The sequence below is a fragment of the Nicotiana tabacum genome, chromosome 18 (genome assembly GCF_000715075.1).
Source record: "Nicotiana tabacum cultivar K326 chromosome 18, ASM71507v2, whole genome shotgun sequence".
NCBI classification, from domain to species: domain Eukaryota; kingdom Viridiplantae; phylum Streptophyta; class Magnoliopsida; order Solanales; family Solanaceae; genus Nicotiana; species Nicotiana tabacum.
In genome coordinates, this window is record NC_134097.1 from 150,002,197 (window position 1) to 150,021,767 (window position 19,571).

The 19,571-nt window shown below is 37.6% G+C and overlaps 1 protein-coding gene across 4 annotated transcripts in view; it reads right to left on the reverse strand.

The window, feature by feature from the left end:
* The window catches only part of LOC107777060 (uncharacterized), a 32,129-nt gene extending 14,214 nt beyond the window's left edge, over positions 1–17,915 (reverse strand). For all 4 annotated transcript variants that reach the window (XM_075237472.1, XM_075237471.1, XM_075237470.1 and 1 more), the window contains exons 1-22: positions 17,743–17,915; positions 16,217–16,331; positions 16,074–16,135; positions 15,597–15,712; positions 15,325–15,480; positions 12,757–13,022; positions 9,832–9,998; positions 9,670–9,734; positions 8,879–9,547; positions 8,347–8,534; positions 6,579–6,676; positions 5,468–5,653; positions 5,135–5,315; positions 4,861–5,055; positions 4,698–4,741; positions 4,463–4,519; positions 4,228–4,324; positions 3,920–4,092; positions 3,616–3,829; positions 3,347–3,472; positions 3,155–3,244; positions 1–91 (exon numbers count right to left, since the gene is read on the reverse strand). The exon at positions 1–91 is cut by the window's left edge and continues 26 nt beyond it. In XM_075237472.1, coding sequence (XP_075093573.1) covers positions 1–91; positions 3,155–3,244; positions 3,347–3,472; positions 3,616–3,829; positions 3,920–4,092; positions 4,228–4,324; positions 4,463–4,519; positions 4,698–4,741; positions 4,861–5,055; positions 5,135–5,315; positions 5,468–5,653; positions 6,579–6,676; positions 8,347–8,534; positions 8,879–9,547; positions 9,670–9,734; positions 9,832–9,998; positions 12,757–13,022; positions 15,325–15,480; positions 15,597–15,712; positions 16,074–16,135; positions 16,217–16,321 — 3,346 coding nt within the window. In that variant the 5' untranslated portion in view covers positions 16,322–16,331; positions 17,743–17,915. The remainder of the gene's footprint in view (positions 92–3,154; positions 3,245–3,346; positions 3,473–3,615; positions 3,830–3,919; positions 4,093–4,227; positions 4,325–4,462; positions 4,520–4,697; positions 4,742–4,860; positions 5,056–5,134; positions 5,316–5,467; positions 5,654–6,578; positions 6,677–8,346; positions 8,535–8,878; positions 9,548–9,669; positions 9,735–9,831; positions 9,999–12,756; positions 13,023–15,324; positions 15,481–15,596; positions 15,713–16,073; positions 16,136–16,216; positions 16,332–17,742) is intronic.
* Positions 17,916–19,571: the final 1,656 nt, after the last annotated feature.

The window sequence follows — 19,571 nt, forward strand, 5'->3', positions numbered from 1 at the left end:
TTTCTTCCACTCGCTTCATCAAAAGCTTCTGATATGAAGAAGCTTCACATCTAACAAGCCTTTCAATCTTTTCAGGTAATTCATTCTCAACCTAAGACAAGCATTTGAAAAAGACAGGCATAAGCTCTCAACACTGTCAAAAATTGAATGCCAGAAGCATTCTTAGGAAGCATTTTTTGGTCACATAAGACAGATTTGCTACCAATATGGCAGCATATACAGTATGAAATAATTGTTTGTTTTCTTGCACTATCAAGAACCTGAAAGAATGATTAAAACAGTAGACTCTACATTCCTCTTAGCAACATAAGGAACAACACTATGCCAAATATCTAAGTTCCATCATGTGTGCAATAAGACTTGTTGCCAGTCATATTAGACACCCTCCCAATTATGCTTTTGGAGAATAAAAGAATTCATATAAAATATAAAAGAGCAATAAAGGATGCATAAGAAGCCGTCACAAGTGTGAAAATAGAGGAAGGAGATACGGGGTTCCAACTGACCGTGGGTTCACAAAAGAATCTGCCCTGAGCCTGCACTTTTTTCACCTAGTTATGGTCCTATGGATGAGTTAACTAATATTATACAAAATGAGGTTAAGGAGCATGTTATGTGGAGAAGAAGTGTTAATGGATGAAATTAGTGAGAGAGCCTAACAAAAGCTTGAGCTGTGGAGAAAATTGTTAAGGGTAAGTATTTTAGATAACAGGATATATGCACTACAAGTTTAGCTATCATAAGAAGGGGCAAAAATTTTTGCTGTTTTTTGCTTCTGTAAATACTGTTCAGCTGTTACAGCACATCCGCTATGCTTGTTTAATATATAAGATTACCTTACTTTTCAAGAAAAAGTTTAGTCGTTACAAGAAAAATAAAGCTAAAGTAAGACTGGACTGGATTTTTTTTAGATGGCTGAACTGGAGTCTTATCTAGCTGTAGTATTACCAAGAGAATGCTATGATGGATGAGGATGTAACACATCAAAATTAAAATATAAAGTGCTTCAGCGTGCTATGCAATAAGAAGATACCAACAAAAATAAAAAGCATGGTCCATAAAACATCTCCTATCTTTTGGATAAAGATAATAAATCATAAATTTCTTTTTTTTCCTTATAACAAAATCATAAATTTGGAATGTATCTCTCAAGGCCAATCACAAGAAGTAATGGCAGAGACTCTGCTCCACAAGGCAATAGGATATGAGATTGCACTTTTCTGATATGCAGGATCCGTTGTTCCCCATAGGAGAATAAAGCCTCAATCATGTAGCATCGCCTAAGTAGGCCAGGTTTCACTAAAAAAAACAAAGTGGCTTGTCTACAATAACATTTATTTGTATAAAACAATTAAGACCAAAAATGTAAAAATGGGATGGATATCGGGCATCTACAACCCAAAGTATCTACAAAATAGATGTAGAATGTAGGGATAAGTCTGATTTAAAAAGTCTCTGTCCAAATTTAGAGAAGTCCTTAAATTATCATGTAATGGATAAACAAGCCCACATAAACTGATCAATATAAACATTCGCATAGACAACTCCAACTTGTTTGAGATTCAGGTGTAGCAATACTCGTGATAGCCAGTGTTAGGTGTCCCACATTGGTTGAGGAAATGGGATGTTGTCTCCTTATATGGACTTGGTCAATCCTCATCTCAAGAGCTATTTTGTTATTCTTTGATTAAATGAAAACTAAGCACTAAGATGGTGATAGGCGTTACATAGATATGGAGACCTCTATACAAAAACAAAAAGAAACACTCCCGTCTCAGGAGCTAGCATTGGCTTGAGTTAGGTCCAAGGACAATTTCTTCTCATGGTATCAGAGCCACACCCATTCTTATTCTTGTTTTATCCAAGGATGGGCCCCATTTTGTGTTGTCCAAGCTCTGGATGTCCCGTCTTGGGCGTGCGGGGGTGTTAAGTGTCCACAATAGTGGAGGAAATGGGTTGTTATCTCTATCTAATTAAAGCAACACTATTTAGATCCCTCTTTCTATTTCCTCCTTTTTCTTGGTCACGGAGAGGGGCAATAAGTATAACTTGATGGTACATAAAAAAATTAATAAGAGAAATTATTGTTAAGAAGATGTATTATTGTTGGTGGTGTAAGCATGGGGAGGATGAGAACCATGCACTAAAACATTGTGATTTTGCCTGGCAGCTATCGTCATTGATATTTGCAATTAAAATCCAATTGGTGTTACCCAACATAATCACGGGCACGCTGAGGAGTTGGAGTTAGAGCAAGCTGGAAGCTGGAGGTAGGTAATTTTGGAAAACACGTGATTTTTGCATCATTTTGGGTATTATGGAGAGAGATATGGGAAAACTTTTGAGGGATTGAAAGTGCGTTATCAAAGGTCAAAAATTCTCTTTTGTTTCTTTTATAATTTTAGTGTACAGTTGGATTCCACTTGCAAACAGTTGGTTAGATTTTTGGGAGGCATGATGCCTTTCATAAATATAATACCACATAGGTGTGGCATCAATAAGAACATTTGATTTTGGCTGAATACAAACGAAGACACTTAAAGTCGGCACGATTTTTCATTTAGACACCTAAACTTAAGGGAGTTCCAATTGAGCACTCATACTACCCCGAAACTTATTCCAATTGAGCACTTCTTTGACAATCAGACAAACTTACAAAGTTTGTGCAATGCACTCGCTGCTGATGTGGCGAATGACCGAATAAAAAAAAAGGACATATATTATTCTGAGTAAAAAAAAAAGGAAAAACTATGTTAATCTATTTAATAAACAAAATAATTAGTGGTCTTGGTGTTCTACACAATTTTCGATTTTAATCCAAATTTTTAAGAGGAACTCCTCCAAATTTGTTATAACTTCAGCTAAACATTCCCCACGACGACCCAAAGACAACCCCAATATTAATTTCCCAAATTTTCATCAAATCAAGCAACCCATTTTAAACCTTCAAGCTTTTTAAAGACCCCATTAATGGTGGATTTCATTTAATCGCAGTTCTCTGCAACAAGGGGGTGCGGCTGCTTCTCTTGTCTTCTCCAACCTTAAATCAAATCCAGGATTTACAAGAACACACATGAAAATTGTGATACACATAGCTTGAGATTGGATAACCAGTCGAGTAGGGCAAGTGCATAGTACAGATGAAGAGATATACCTTGTGTTTCAATCTCCTAAGTACAAATGGACGCAGAACTTGGTGCAGACGATTTATGATCAAAAGATTTTCCTCCTCGGAGAGCAAAGCCTAGCAGCAGAAGAAAGCAAAGTAATTGGATCAATAAAATATAAAGAATAACTTAAGCAACAAGGAAATCGTATTTCCGACTGGAAACGGTAAGAAACATACCTCATCAGCAGAGTTGTCACCATTGCTCTCAAATGGTTTGTTAAACCATTGTGAGAAGTCTTCTGATGAGTTGAAGATATTTGGCAAAAGGAAGTTAAGGAGTGCCCAGAGCTCCTCAAGATTGTTCTACATGGACGGAATAATAAATACTTTCAGATCACATGAGCGCACACACAAAAAAAAGGTAGTATATCATGTTATATGCCAGAAGAGCATTTGTCTTCTAAACCCACAGGATGTAAGAAATAAAAATCTCAGACAATATAAACCTGAAGAGGAGTTCCCGTCAACAGCAACCTATGATTACTGCGATAGTGCTTGAGATCAGCATTCAACTTGCAAGAAGCATTTTTTATGCGATGGCCTTCATCAATTATGATATAGTGCCAATGTATTTTACTTAGTTTTGGCCGATCATGTTTGTTCATCAAATACTCATATGTTGTCAAAAGAACATTGAACTTTTGATGAACTATTCTTTCCCTGCAATGACAAGTTACCCAATATTTACAGAATGAATACAACGGAAGTAACAACATAATAATAGAATTGCTAGACAACAATATGACATACTTGAAAAGCTTCCTTCGCTCTTCTGGTGGTCCAGAATAAACTATTTTGAGCATATCTGGTGCCCAAAAGTTTATCTCTGACTCCCATCCGGGCAGGACAGAGGATGGCACTACCACCAGAAAAGGTCCTCTGTCATTTTTGGCTTCCATCAGGTAACACATTAGGGATATAACCTACAAAATTGTCTCCATGAGATATTCATGAGAAAATAACTATGGAATTTAAATGAACTTCAAAAGGAGAACTAGAGTTTAATAAACTAGGAATCAACTAAGAGTAACCACTAAAGCAATTACATATTAATGTACCTGAACAGTTTTACCGAGTCCCATCTCATCAGCTAAAATTCCATTCAAATGGTTATTGTAGAGCGAAACCAACCATCGCAATCCATTCATTTGGTACCTGAAAGAAAAATCGAGATTAAACATACTCTAGATGAAGGAAATAGGAAATATCTGCGAGGGGAAATTAAATATTAAAAAAATGCACTCACAAACATAGATCCGCAATAATAACTAATTCTGACATGAAAAAACTTACTCCCTTAATTTTCCACCTTTGAGAGAAGTAGGCTGCTCTGCAATGGTCTCCTTTACACTGCAGAAAATAAATTTACGTATTTAGCATCTCAACCAGAGAGATTGAATACTGACATGGAACAGATAACAAAGTTGAATAATGGGAAGTCAAAAGAATGAAGATTCAAATAAAACTGAAGAATCTATGGTGTTAAGTCCTTCAAGACCATGTAAGAGTTTATATAAGCAGAAATTACCTATGTGCCATCATATAGTATTTTTCATTGCTTTCCAAGTAATGCTGCAGAAAAAAATTAAACGTATAAGCCAATCAGGAATGACACAAAACAAGCATATAACAATCAGCATGCCAGCTAGCAATATGTGCATTTAACCATATAGGACAATATCTGAAAGAACCTTAGCCTGATCTGTTTCATCCTCATCACCGAAGTCAATTTCATCCTCCTCAACCACACCAGTGTTTCTATTGTCACCCATGTCGGTATCAAATTTTCTTGCTATTGACTTAGCGTCCTTTAATTTGGATCCAAGCTGTTGGAGGTACTTTTCCGTCTCTTTTAGTAGTTGTTTAACACGATCCGACTTTGCGTCCTACAAGCAATGTGAAAGTATTTATCAGGAGAAGTGGAACAGAGGGCAGCGCAGAGAGAGAAATTTAGTCATACCATACCTGAACCATTCTAAGGTATCCCTCAACATCATTGATTTTCAGTAAATTAATTTTCTCACGCTGGATTCTGTCAATCTTCTCACGATGTATCCGTTCCTTCCTTTTATGGAACTCTTTAACATACTTATTGAAACCTTTCCAACGTTCTCTCTTCATTTTGAATACATCTTCCAATCTTTCCCTGGAGTTCAGGTTAATTCCAAGAAAACAAAAAATAAGAAAATTAGAAAAGAAGTCATTAATCATTTACTGTTAAAGGAGCAAAGCCACACGATTAATTTGACCAGAAAAAAAGTCACACGATTAACCCCAAGGAGGACAGTAATTGCATACCTGTGAACTTCAATCTCGCTGAAGAACTCCTTCTGTCTCTCACGAATTCTTTTTTGACGCTCTTCCTTCATTTTTTGTTCATATCTTTCAAGTTGCTTTGATTTCCTCCCAATTCTGTGTTTCTTGATTGATTTTAAGCGCTCCATGTCAGCTGCTATTGGTTTGAAAAAATCGTTGAGAATTTCACTGCCAAAAAATTGTCACAAGGTCACAAGAACTGAACAGATAATGTGAAACAATGAAGGGTGACATAGGAAAAGCCTGAACAGTTCTAGACGATATAAATAATCTTGGCTACCACAGGGGAGAGCATGAGACCACCAGTTCTAAGAAGAAATACAAGCTCCCTGGAGAACCACCGGAGTCTAGTATACATACAAGGAAATATTCACAGACTGCAAATTTGTAACCACATAAGCATTTTAGACACCAGCTTAAGAAGAAATACCAACCCTCCAGAGAACCACCACGTCCACCAGAGACTGTATAATACAAGAATATGTTCATATACTATGAGTATCCATACACACATGCATCAGAAACCACGGTGCAGCTCTTATTGAGAATATTTTTATAAGATCCAGTAAGAAACTAAAATCATCTAGGACCCAACTACTCAGCTGGTTCTTTTCAGATTTATATTAATATAAATCTCAGCTACTATGTAACTTATCTTTTTGAATCCACAAATTAATAATATCTCAGAGTGCCAATTTTCATTCAAAAATCTTCGAATTAGTTAAATGAGGTCTTGTATTTAATGAGAATTAAAAAATTATATCATATCTCTAAAGATCAAACTTGCAACACTCGAAGTGAATGCTATAGATTTGCAAAATGGTTGACAGCTTGTCGTACTTCCTTGAAATGTAGGTATCTATTAGGAGAGGCAAAATTAGAAAGCAAGGCAGTAGTAACAATGTGGTACATTGATACATATTAAACTTGCAAATAATTCACCATAGAAATATCAAATTTGTTGACCATGTGACACCCTTCCCAGAAAATAAGATATCCACTAGTGAAGGCAAAGTTAGAAAATAAGGGAGTAGGAACAATGTGGAATACATCTAGATATGTATAAAAAAGCAAGTTGAACTAGATCAATCACCTCCGTAGACGGCGCTGCAGCTCCAGCAATTGAAGCTTTTTCAGCTCAATGACACTTTTTGTTTTTGCAGAGATATCCTCAGAGGAGCTCACCGATTCCTGCCACATAAATGAAGATGAGTATTTATCACATCGAGCAATGAAACTTAACTGGGATGTAAGAGCCATTGTACATAAATAAGGTTATAGCAATCTATGGACATTAAAGATGCTTATGATTGTCACAAGCACGTGTATCAGACGCTGGAAGAGCAGATCATCAAATGGTTCTGACAGATCAAAAACAGCTGACGCAAAGTGCAGTGATATCCTTTCTTCCACCTTTTTTTTTTGGATAAAGTAATTTCATAGACACACTCAAGATCCATAAAAACCAAAAACAATGCAACAGGAGTATCATAAATGCCAGCTTTAATTTGATTATTATCTCGGCATCAATGACATCATTGGGCACTCAACATGCAGTTTAATTTACCATTTTGCAGCTAAGGAAGAAGAATAACCCAACCATACAGTTTTTTTTTCATCTACAATGGTGGGTAGTTGCTTTGGTTATTGAGAACCATGGAATAACAGCGAAGGAGATAGACAACTTTAGTTCTCAAAGTGCAGAGTCTTTTCTGTTTTAAGTCCCCAGAAGTGTAGCTCGGCAACTGAATGGAAACGGGAGATTTAACGATTGGGAGAATATCTATTGTTCCAAGGAAAAATAGGTCTAGTTTTGAGCAATTTGGCACTTGAAAACTACTTCCTTTTAGAGGGAAACGCTTGTGGCTCTTTCTCTTCAAACACAGTCCGTCTATGCAGCGTAATAAAAGAAACATGATGACACCCAAATGGTTAGAATGAAGCTGGAAAGCATATTATCATACTACATTGAGCTTACATCTGCTGTGTATTCACTATTTACACCATTCTTGTACTTAAAATGGGCAATATGATCTTCTTTGTTTTGAAAAGATCTCATAGGTGAATCCTGATCATGTCCCTATCTGTGCTTGTCTACACCTATTTATTTCTCTTTCTTTGGGGAACATAATCGATGCATATAAGACCAATCAACTTGAAAGCACACTATTCACCCAAATTTTAAAAGTATTAGCAACTAGAACTCTCAAGCAAAGGGCATAACACAAGAATATTCAGAAAGTTTCATTGCTTTACTCACAAAAGGCACCAGCTAAGCAACAAGTTCCATTGACAAGGTAAGATCCCCAACCCCCCAAAAAAAAGGTAGATGCACTGGCTACACATGTAGGTGGTTTTAGGTGAATGAAAGCTCTGTTAAGCCAAAGAAGAAAGCCTGACATAACATCAGGATTCTATGAGTAATGGGCCATTGAGTAAACAGTACATTTAATTACTGCAAACCCACCCACCCCCCACCCTGATGCACCAACCCATGAAAGAATAAAACAAATCAAAATCAGGAAAAAAAAAGAAAAAAAAAGTGAACAGAGGACAGAATAAAGAGAGATTTTCCATTTCAAGGTATCACAAAATATCGTGACGACCATGATGGGGAACAAAGCCAACTAAATTCATTCCCACTTGAAAGTTCAGAGCACTTTTTGAATGGAAAATTAGAGAAGATCTTAATCTACCGAACTCACGTGAAGAAGCTAAAATGGACTCAAGTTTCACCAGAAGAAGGCCTTAGACAGTTACCAATCCAATCAGCGTTAACAAGCTAACCAAATATCCAGTCTATACAAAATACTGATAAGAGCATAGCATCCTATAAGGGAAGAACAATTTCAATAGCAAACCTTCAACTTCTCTGCACAAGAAGCAATCCTTTTTTCCGCTTTTTGCTGTTTCTCCGACCATTTCTGTTCACTAAGATGTTTCCTTTTCTGCCGATCCAAAATCCATTTCTCCATCATTGTATGCCTTGGAGATGGTAACCTATCTGTGGATGCTGAAATATTTTCATCCTCTTGATCTGTTTCTTGCACTGTAAATGGACTTAATGTGCAGATGTTAGAACTTTATGTGCAGATGTTAGAACAATAACGAGTCGTATAAATATACATGCAAATATAACTATATAAGTATGTACATATAGACGTATAGTCAACACACTGAAAAATCAGTCCCCTCGATGAAGTTTGACACCACACCACAATAGCAAAAAAGGGAAGAAAAGAAAAGAGGAATCTGCATATTGCATATAAGTTATCGGAAGAAGTTTGTCTTACCTAGATTCCCAAAGCCCCAAAACCAAATCCATAAAAAGGAAAAAAGGTAAATTTTTAAAGAAATTGATAAGAGATGAAATTCGAGAAATATTATTCAGACCTTGTGACAGATTTTTCAGCATTATATTTGAATCCTTCACTTGCATTGTTACAGGACTCTGATTAATTGCTCCAGGAACAGATTTCCACTGTTGCCTCAAGGGTAAACTAGGCAAGTTACTATCAGCATGTCTATTTCCTTGAGCATTGCTATCCGCAGGACAATCTTTCATTAGCAGACCAGATTCATGGGTATTGGCAGAGGCAGGTGGTGATACCTTTGACGCCTCAGTTCCACTCCAACCACTAAGATCAGGTTTCATTTGCATGCTTGTGCCCGTAACAGAGGAAGCTTGGGGAAACATTCCAAGTTGTTCAGTATTTGCGGAAGCATGCTCATGATTATTGGGAGCTAAGGGTTTTGAATCAATCGGTACTCCTCTAAGAGCAGATGCCTGTGATTCTGTAGCATCCTGGATGGGCACTTCAGCATCCTGAATCATTCTCATCTTTCTTTGAGGCCTCCTTTCGTCCGCATGCTCAGAAGGATCAAGCTGACTACTTTTATCTTCCATCAAGTTAGCATTCTCAGCCTCCATTGACGGATTTGTATCAGCAAGAACTCCAGAGGACGTAGGCCCAGAAGAAAGCCTGTCAGTTTCGCCAGCTCCTCCTAATGGCCGTGTGACTTCAGATGCACTGCTTTGGTCAGTAAGCAGTTGCTCCCTTCCTGTATGGTCAACCAATTCTCTGTGATTTACATCTATAGAACACAGCATAATAGCACATGACGCAGGTTGTATGACTTCTTAAACAGACTAGTATAAAAGAGAGATATCAAGCAGTAGATACCTTCTTTGGGATAGAAGTTTCCAAGCGCAATTTCAAGATGGAGCTTCTTAGGCATTAAACCATTCCTACAAGTGGGAAGATTATTGAAAACTGTGGTAGCTGGAAGAACAAATTTCTTTGCAAAATGACTAACGCAAAAAACAAATGCATCGTCCTATATACCTAAAAGCCAAAAACACAAGACATTGTGCTCTAAGCTGTTTCAAATGATGTTCTTTGAAAGGCATGGCAGATACAGGAGCCTGAGCCGCAACAGGTAACTTCCCTGCATCTCTGATAGTTTCACTTCTAAGCATACTCTTCTCCGGGACATTGTTAGCCATGCCCCCCTGTAGACACAAACAAATTAAGGCAAAGATGAAGTGTACAGAGAAAACGAATACTGCTGAAAAAGAATAACCAACTAAATACAACCAAAGTTGTTATTCATTGAGGTTCTATAATACAGCAAGCTATTTTCCAATATGATGTCAGGAAACAGACTCTGTGTGCATAAGAATAAGTTGAGCAGATGAAATCTTTCTTGCTTCAATAGCGCAAGGTTTTGACTTTATATAACACCAACTACACCTTAACCCCCAAACAAGATAAGGTCAGCTCTTTGAACTCTCACTATCCATGTCACCTCCATGCAAAACCAGTCCCAATCCAATATTTAAAAAGATGTTTTAACCGTATACCAAACAATGACAGCTTTCACTTTATACTGCAGAATGAATTACTAAGAAATGGTGAACGCAAAATCGGAATGGTTTTCTTCATGTATGAGCATAAATTGAATAAACAAAAACAATAAGTCAGCAGATAATCTAGGCGAGCGTTCATTTAATACAGCAAATCTCCAAAAGGAAAAAAAAATCTAACTGAATCTAGAAAAGGAGGAGGTGCACTCATTTCCAAAAACAGTAGTAGTTTTATCCCAATAACAAGGTACAAAGTAGTCGCAGGGACTTAGCTACTCAACTCTGTTTCGCTTTACTTAGATAGGCATCTATTGGAACTAGATATCATGTTTAAAGAATCTTTACTGAAAACAGAGGACTTATTAGGTAGAAAAATTTACCAGAGAAGCAGAACCCGTTATTTTGTTTTGTTTTTTATTGTTAAAGGTAGTATATTGATAGCAGCATCAAGTAAGTGCTGTGAAACAGTTACAAGTGGAAGCTACATCACGCGTTACATAATGAGCTCAAAAAAGCAACTATGGCCTCAATGTCATTTGCAATAGTCATGGTATACCCAACAAAAAAGTGTAAACAAATACAGCTGTATTTAATGCTAATTAAAGATTCCAATTTGCTTTCGAAAACCCTTGCATTCCTTTCTTTCCAAATAGTCCACTAGATCACTGAAGGGATGGTTTTCCACGTTTTCCTCTTTGCCTTTCCTAAACCACCTAAATGCCAACAGTATAGTAACTAGTTTTTTGCCATTGGCATTGTCCAAGTGCAAGGTGTTAAAAAAGAAGCTCCATATCTGTGAGGTAAAGGAACAAAGAAGAAATAGGTGATTGATTACCACAATTGGATTGTCCAAGTGCAAGGTGTTAAAAAAGAAGCTCCATATCGGTGAGGTAAAGGAACAAAGAAGAAATAGGTGATTGATTACCACAAAGTGAGCACCTACTGCATATTTTCCTACCCCTTTTTCTGAAGATTTTCATGTGTAAGACAAGCTTCCTTAGCTACCAACCACTAAAAACATCCCACTTTCATTGGTGCTCTGTTGCGCCAAATGCATTTCCAAGGTCACTTCTAGATAGGGGAATGTTTTAACTGCTGGTAGCATGCTTTAACAGAGAAAAGACCTTTCGCATCATGTTTCCACATTATAGAGCTCTGGAAAGAGAATGGGGGAAACTATGAAGTTGGAGCAACAAAGAACAAAGGTTATCCATTTCCTAGTCATCAATACTGCACCTAAGTGAGATCGTCCAGCCAAGGTCCGACCTAATATGCTTCTCATTATGAGGTTCAAATATGTACCCAGAAGAGATCCATAGTAAGTTGTTGTCGCAAAACCACAATTCTGCCATCATCTCCAAACATCATAAGAAACAAGAAACTGATGACACCAAAAGACATAGGCAGCTTGCACCCTATTGAGATTGGCTAAGTTCCTCCTGAAAATAAGCTTCCACAATTTGATGCTTGTGCTAAATCCATTAAAAATTAAATTTCACACTTGGATATGTGAAATGATGTGGACAACTGTTTTCTACTACATCCAGACTTACTCTAAGCAATGCTCGTGTTACTGTGATTTCTCCTTTGCTTTCATAAAAGTATTCTGTAAGTAGGAAAATATATAAAGCGAACATTTTGCAAACCGGTACCAGATAATCCATTTTGTTCCTAAAAACTATGAAGAAGTCTACACACAGGAGCTACACTTTTTGTGGAGAATCCAATTCCAGCCATTCTCGGCGAAAGGACCAATGCTCCGCGACTTGAAAAAACAGAGGATACTTTTAACAAGATTTATGAAGCCCAGGTTTTGGTGATAATTCCATTGATGCTCTTGAAACAACTATAAAAAGATTTTACATATTGATGCCGGTGCTAAATCCACAGGAATGTGATCTTCATGCTTTGGCATATTCCCCCAACCATCTGTCTCTTCCCAAATGAACTGTCTTGGCTTTCCTATTATCCTTTCCAGCTGGTCGGAATCAAATTAAATAAAAAGTTCAGCATTACAATAGCTAGTTTCTCTTCTAATACACTGCACGTGTAGCATGGCCTCTCTAAGAACTTTCCTCCCTTACCATTAACTTTCCAAAAAAAGGTGTTTCCTGTCACTAATGTATCAGGTCGAAGTTGCAAGTATAGCAGCAATTAAATAGCAACCAAATGCAGAAACATTGTGAATCCAACATCAAAATTAAACACATGCTTTTTTTAATCCATAAAAACAAACATAGACTTGTTTATGTCAAATCAACATAGAATATCATAAAAATAGCAGTCATCAGATGACACATTTACAAATCTGTCATACAACTAAAAGCTCGTTATAAGGGAAAAAATGTCATCAAATATATAGCTTAATTTGAAAGGATACAGTGGAAATAAGGAAAATAAGTACCTGACTGATCTTGCTAGCATTTCCCAACATACTAGATCCTCCTTCATGCTCTAGTGCTCTTCCCGCTGCAGTTCTGCCGGCAACAAGATCAACCGAGGTAGAACCAGAGAAAGGTTCCGTGCTTCCATCTTTGTGCAATTTTGCTGCATAACCATGATTATCAATTGAAGGACTTCCAAACTGCACTGGACTTGAAATTCCTGGTTCTACTGGCTGAGATGAATTAGACGCAGAAGGCGCCATTACAGGAACTTTGACGCCTGTACCTGAATAGAGCAGCACTTTGCAACATTAAACTGCACTGGATAGCAGAACTAATTTTCAACACATTCTCGTGATAGGAAAAGTTCTTCACTCAGCTCAACAGGAAATATTAACATTGCTCCTACACTTGGAATGGCCGGTACAAATGGCATAACAACAGTATTATCAAAGGCAAAAAGCGCAAAAAAACTCTAAGGCTCATTGGGGCTTTGAGCGCAAAGCGCAAATAAAGTGTGGGCTTTAATAAATAAAAAAGGCGCAACTAGAGAAAAAGTAAAAATATGTTTATGTAGCCCAAGACCAATAATTATAAGCATGAATAACAAATATATGGACAAAAAATTGGAAAAAAACGATAAAGTGAAATATAAATTTTTCAGTGTCACATTTTCAGGATTACACTCATTGGCAAGAGAAAAAATGTCTTAGAGACTTGATGCGATACTAAAGCGCTCACAAAGCGAGGCGAAGCGCTCAACATATTTTGAGCCTTGCTTTAGGGCTTATGCGCGCCTTTTGACAACACTGCATAACAAGCATCCATTAGCCACCCCACCCCCGCCAAAGTGGGAAAATTAACAATCAACATATTCGAGAGGGTACATGAGGGGGAGTGCATTCTTTTTACATTAGGATCTCACATTCAGAAGGAACCTACAAGATCTGGTAGATGGGTGAATACTAAGACCTAGTAGAATTACCATACAACATGAATAGATTGCAAATGCATGACATGTGGAAATAGTAGATATGGAGGATGAGCAATTCTCAGTCAAATGTACTACCAGAAATCTATTGAAGAGGCCGTGAGGGATGAAGGGATTTCCCGCATCTATCGATTTGGATACCTAGGGCGACCAGAAAACTGTGCTTCTTTGGGTGTTTGGCATGTAGGAGAATGATAATGACAGTCGAAACCTAAGGAATAGGAGGATCACATATATCAGTTGTTGCCATATGTGTAGATGTTCTGCATCACCTCTTATTACATTGTCAAGTAGCTACCGCGGTACTGCCCATGGTGGAAGGTTTTGAATTTGTCTACAATACAGTGGGTCACGCCGAGTACAATAAAAGAGGAACTATATAGCCGGGCTTTAAGGGAGAAAATACTCAACGCATGAGATGCTGCCCCACTAGCACCTACGTGGATATTACGGAGGAAGAGGAATAGGAGAGCTTTTGAAGGGGTCGAGAATATTTTTGTATACGTGAGAAGCAGCATCGTGTCTTTTTTTGTTTGGGTGCAATACGAGGTTCTTTTTTGGATAGATGATTGGGTGACTTTTGTGAAAAATAATATTTTGGTCTAGGTTCTCTACTTTATGGTATACTACTTATATACTGGAATTTCCCAATGTTAATAAAATTATTTACCTTATCAAAATAATCAAACCCCCCAAGAAAATGGCTATCTTGCATTCACTCGCTCCTTATGCAAAATAGGAACTCATCCAACAATTCAATTATTCGTTGACTCTCTTTTTGATGAAGTAAGTGATATTTATAAAAGGCATCAAGTAGAAGCAGTGAGTACAAGATATAGCATTTAAGCTTGCAGAAAAATTTAGCTGGCGTCTATAATAACTGACTAAGCCAGAACTAAAGAGCTAATGAACTCCAAAAATTGATCAGCATTGCTAACAGGATGCATCCTAGACCACCAAAATAAATTAGCAATACACCTAGCTTTTAAAGAGGCTAAAGGAGTTGAGCATCCATCTGTTGACTCTCAAGTTTCAATTTATCAACAAAAGCAAAGGCTTTAACTCCTCAATTTGTTTTTAAAAGTAATGGAGATGTTCGCACTTTCGTACACTTCAACTAATCCACCAGATACTTGCTACCTCCCACTAGCAAAAGTACCGAGTAACTCTGTCCACCAAGGCTTAGAAATAGCGGGAGAACTTGCCTAGTGTCGCGTTTCTAAGATTTGTGCCATGTTTCACGAAGTTGTACCCCAACTCTTCGCCGCCAAGCCACCCTTTCAAAGTAGCACTCTCCTTGATTTTATGTCAGCCATCAAAGTGGTTCCATAACATCATCCAGAAGAAGCAGTAAATTACTCGCGAAGAAAGCTACTAAAATCCTTTGGCGATGAGACATGGTTATCTGTTTTTTCAGTTTCTTCTCCATTCTCCATCATAAATCATATGTGAAGTAACAAAGGCTTTTGGGCCATCTACATATGTTTTGTCACATTATAATCTTCTTTTATTCGGTGAATAATTAGTTTCCAACACCAGACAATATGAATGATCTGTTATGCTTGCAAATAAGCAGACAAATTCCTTTTGCACTTACCACTTATGTGTGGTGCAGATGCTTGATAAATACCATGTCCACTGCCGCTTGGACCACTAACTGCACTGTTTGACGCATATGCATCTGGTTTAACCATCTCGTTTCCCAGTAAATTGGCTTTCGATTCTCTAGTGACCCCGGCCCTCTGTGAAGATCCTGCAATAACACTCTCGACTCGTAAAATATGAAAGAACAGCCAGCAAAACATGAGCTTGAAATGCTCGCATTGAGATATTAGTGAAGTACATAAATTGAAACAAATATCATTTTACCAGCTACTTGTGATGATGCAGCTTCTCCTACTTGCACTCCCGCAGACATAGGAAGACGCGAGGACATTAAAGCCTCAATATCAAGACCATGTTGCTTGACAACAGTCTCCATGGCCCTTGAATCAACAAAACAGTAATTAGGAAAGTTAAGAGAACTGTAACCGTACAGGCAAGTCAGAATAGGTATGGAGAACTCTGAACTGTATGACAATCACTTTTCAGTAGCTTTAGTTTTAACCAGCCAATCGCTGCTTTAGGATGCTTTTTATTAAGCAAGGAATGCATAATATCATGGGCAACTATCATTATACAGTATAATTTATACTTCCCATCGTAACTGGAAAGTACAATAAGACAATGATAGAAAGAACTGTTACTGAACACAGAGAGAATTGACAAAGGGGTTGGGAACAAATAAGGCAGGCAATATGCAAGAAATTCTATAATGCTCTAAATATATGGATAGTGACGCTATACCTTGATATTACTTGATAGGGCATTGAGTTCTCCTTCCCGCTGGATCTCATATGTTGTAAAATCTAAGTCAAGAGTAGTACAACTTAATACAGGTAAGCAACTCAAATTTTGGAAGGCATACAACATAAGAGATGTAAACACACCACATAAAGCTTTGTAGCCAATTTTGTCGGCTCGTCTTTAGACTCTTGAATAAGCTTATGCAGAAACTTTGCTGCCTCCAGCTCAACATTATTTGGATTAGCCATCTTGCTCAAACTACACAAAATTGCAAAAAGTCAAATCTAGCAACTCATAACTCATATCAAAGGCCCCATGACTTGGTCGCAGCATTCAATTCAACATCATAAAGAAAGGGAAAACAAAAGAAGAGCACAAAATATCCACTTCCAACTTCCACCCGGTTGCAACATTTCAAAAGAATAACTCAACAGCATGTGGGCACCATTAGTTCGTAGTAAACAATACTCAAACAAGCAACTAATAAAGGTGCTAGTGGCTTTCTAGAGCAAGCCCCTTGTATTGGTCGGGTGCTTAACTCCGTCCTTCTCATATCCATCCACACCATTGGTTTGTCAAGAAGATTGCATCATGAGTTCGACTCTCATTTCCTCCACTATGGACATGAACTGGCGGGAAAAATTACATGAGAAGAACCACTTTGTGGAGTCCACTCCCCAGAACCAAGGAGTCCCAGGCAAGGGCGGCAACCACCACAAAGCCCCCTCCCCCTAACTTTTCTAAGTAAAATTTCAACCTTAGTTCAGAAATTCTTCAGGAAAAAAATCCATTCTAAGCCATATTGAACTTTTAGGTAAATTTTTCCAGTTATTCCTCTCAAAGACGGGAACCTTGGCACAATGGTGAACATTGTCGCCCTGTGACCAAGAGGTCATGAGTTCAAGCCGCGGAAACAACCTCTTGCAGAAAAGCAAGGTAAGGTTGCAGCGCTTCCCCTGATCCCGTGCGTAGCGGGAGCTTAGTACACCGAGCTGCCCTTTATTCCTCTTCCACACAATTTACTGCTCCTCGTCTTAAATCTTTCCTCCAATATTTCATTATACAATTAAATCCCCTAAATTACAACCAATTTCCATTCTTAAACAAGAAGCTAAAACCACTTAACACCCAAAAACGATTTAAAAAGAAACTATCCATTACAACTAGGGACGGATTTATAGGAGTAATTATGGAGCACGTGAACCCATGGTCTCTCCGTAAAACTAGATATTTTATGTACATATTTTCTAAAATTGGTATAATATTAACTGTTGGCACTCATATTTCAAGAAGGTTGAATGGTGCACTTGGTTGAAAGGCTGAGTTATTTACCAAGAGGTATAGGGATCAATTCCCACCTAATACATTTTTTCTCCTTTTTTTTAGTAGTGCACACATGTACTAGAAATCCTAGATCCGCCTCTGATTACAACAGCAGTTAAGTTTTCCTAACCAAATTTGAAATGTTGCTTCTCTATAAGTGCGCTTTGGTGTTTTAAAGGTCGAACACAAACTTTTCACTATTTCAAGTAGAGGAAAAATCTAAAAAATTAAAATAGTATCAAAATACAGCTAAATATAATGACTAATCAATCAAAGCTCAACTTTTACTCTAATTACTAGCAACTGAACGGTTCCAATTAGCAAAGATCAAAATTAGGGTTTTTACCTGATGGCAGTTCGAGGAATGAACCAGATGAGCTAGAGAGAGCGACCTACATGTATATATTAAAATAAATGTAGAAAACAGTGTCGAGAAATCGATACTCCTACTGTGTTGGTTTTGAGCTTAGTGATTCTTCGATTGATGTGAAGTGAATGAAATTTCAGCTGAGATTTTTCTGAACGCATTTTCCTTTTAGTAAATAAAAGGGGTTTGAGTTGTGAAGATTGAAGAATTCTGTTTTAGTCTTCAACTTTTTGGTTTTTCCTCTTTGGTCCCCCATCTGAGAAGATTCGTGTTTTCAGACCCTTAACTACTTCTCTGCTTACGTTGGCCCCGGAAAGAAGTAAGACCATTGTATTGTATAATTTTTATCAAATTACACCTGTAAGTAGGGGTGTACAAAGAAAATCGTTTGTCACGACCCGAATTTTTCACCATCGGGACCGTGATGGCGCCTAATATTGTACTTGCTAGGCAAGCCAACGTTACAAATTATTTCACATTTTTCTTTTATCTTTTAGCAGTTTACAAGTTAACAAAAGTAAATCATCGGAATAAATGCGGAAGAACAAAATTTAACAGATTATCTTAATACTAATAATGAAACCGTAATAAAACTCCATCCAGAACTGGTGTCACAACTCACAAACGGTCTGTGAATACTACAAACAATGGTCTGAACAAAAAAAAATATACATCTGTTTTGAAAGTAGATAAATAGAACTGAAGTAGGATAAAGGGAACGCTGGGTCCTGCAGACGTCTGCAGGACTACCTTGGGTTTCCAATGGACTAAAGGTAGCCACCCGACTCTACTCACAAGGTATGGCACCGAGATATGCACAAAAAGTTCAGAGTGTAGTATTAGTACAACCGACCCCATGTACTGGTAAGTGTCAAGCCCAACCTCGGCGAAGTAGTGACGAGGCTAGGACACGACAACCAACATAAACATGTGCAGTTAAATAATATACTAACAGAATAACAATAATAGAAGCTAAGCAAAAATTAACGGGAAGGGGCAGCATGTTATGGGGGTACCAAAATAAAGAATCAGAATAGTAACAGAAATTAAACAATTAATGCACTTGAACCAATAACAACAAATAATCACAACTGCATCACCCTTTGTGATGTTACTCTCAATCACCACCATGAAATCAATGATAAAAATGTGCATGGCATCACCCTTCGTGCTTTATCACTCTTCGTCACCATATGAATAATGGAAATGTGCACGGCATCACTCTTCGTGCTTTATCACTTTTCCTCACCATATGTATAAGTATGAATGTGCACGGCATCACCCTTCGTGTTTTATCACTCTTTCCTCATCCAAACAATAGAAACAATAACATCCCGGCAAGGGAATCAGTTATAACCAATCTCGTTTCAACAGTTAAATTCACAATGTAAGTCTCAACTTGAGTCAACACTCAACAATTACCCAATAACAAGAAAATATAGCCAAACTTGTTCAACATGAAGAGTAACCAGCTTAAGCATGATCAATACGTGATAAGAGACACAATGATTACAAGTATAAGGTTATTTGCATGCTATGATCCAACAACAATGTATAGATACTCGTCACCACACCTATATGTCATACTCAACAATTAAACACATAGCAAGTAAGACAACAACACTTATTTCCTCAAGCTAAGGTTAGACCAAACACTTACCTCAAGCCAACGGGTATTTCAAAGTTCAACCACTGCTTTACCTCTCGATTCCACCACCAATTCACTCGTATCTAGTCATAACTAACTCAATAATATCAACAAATGCTAAACAACTCAACTCCAATGCATAATTATAGGTTTTCTATCA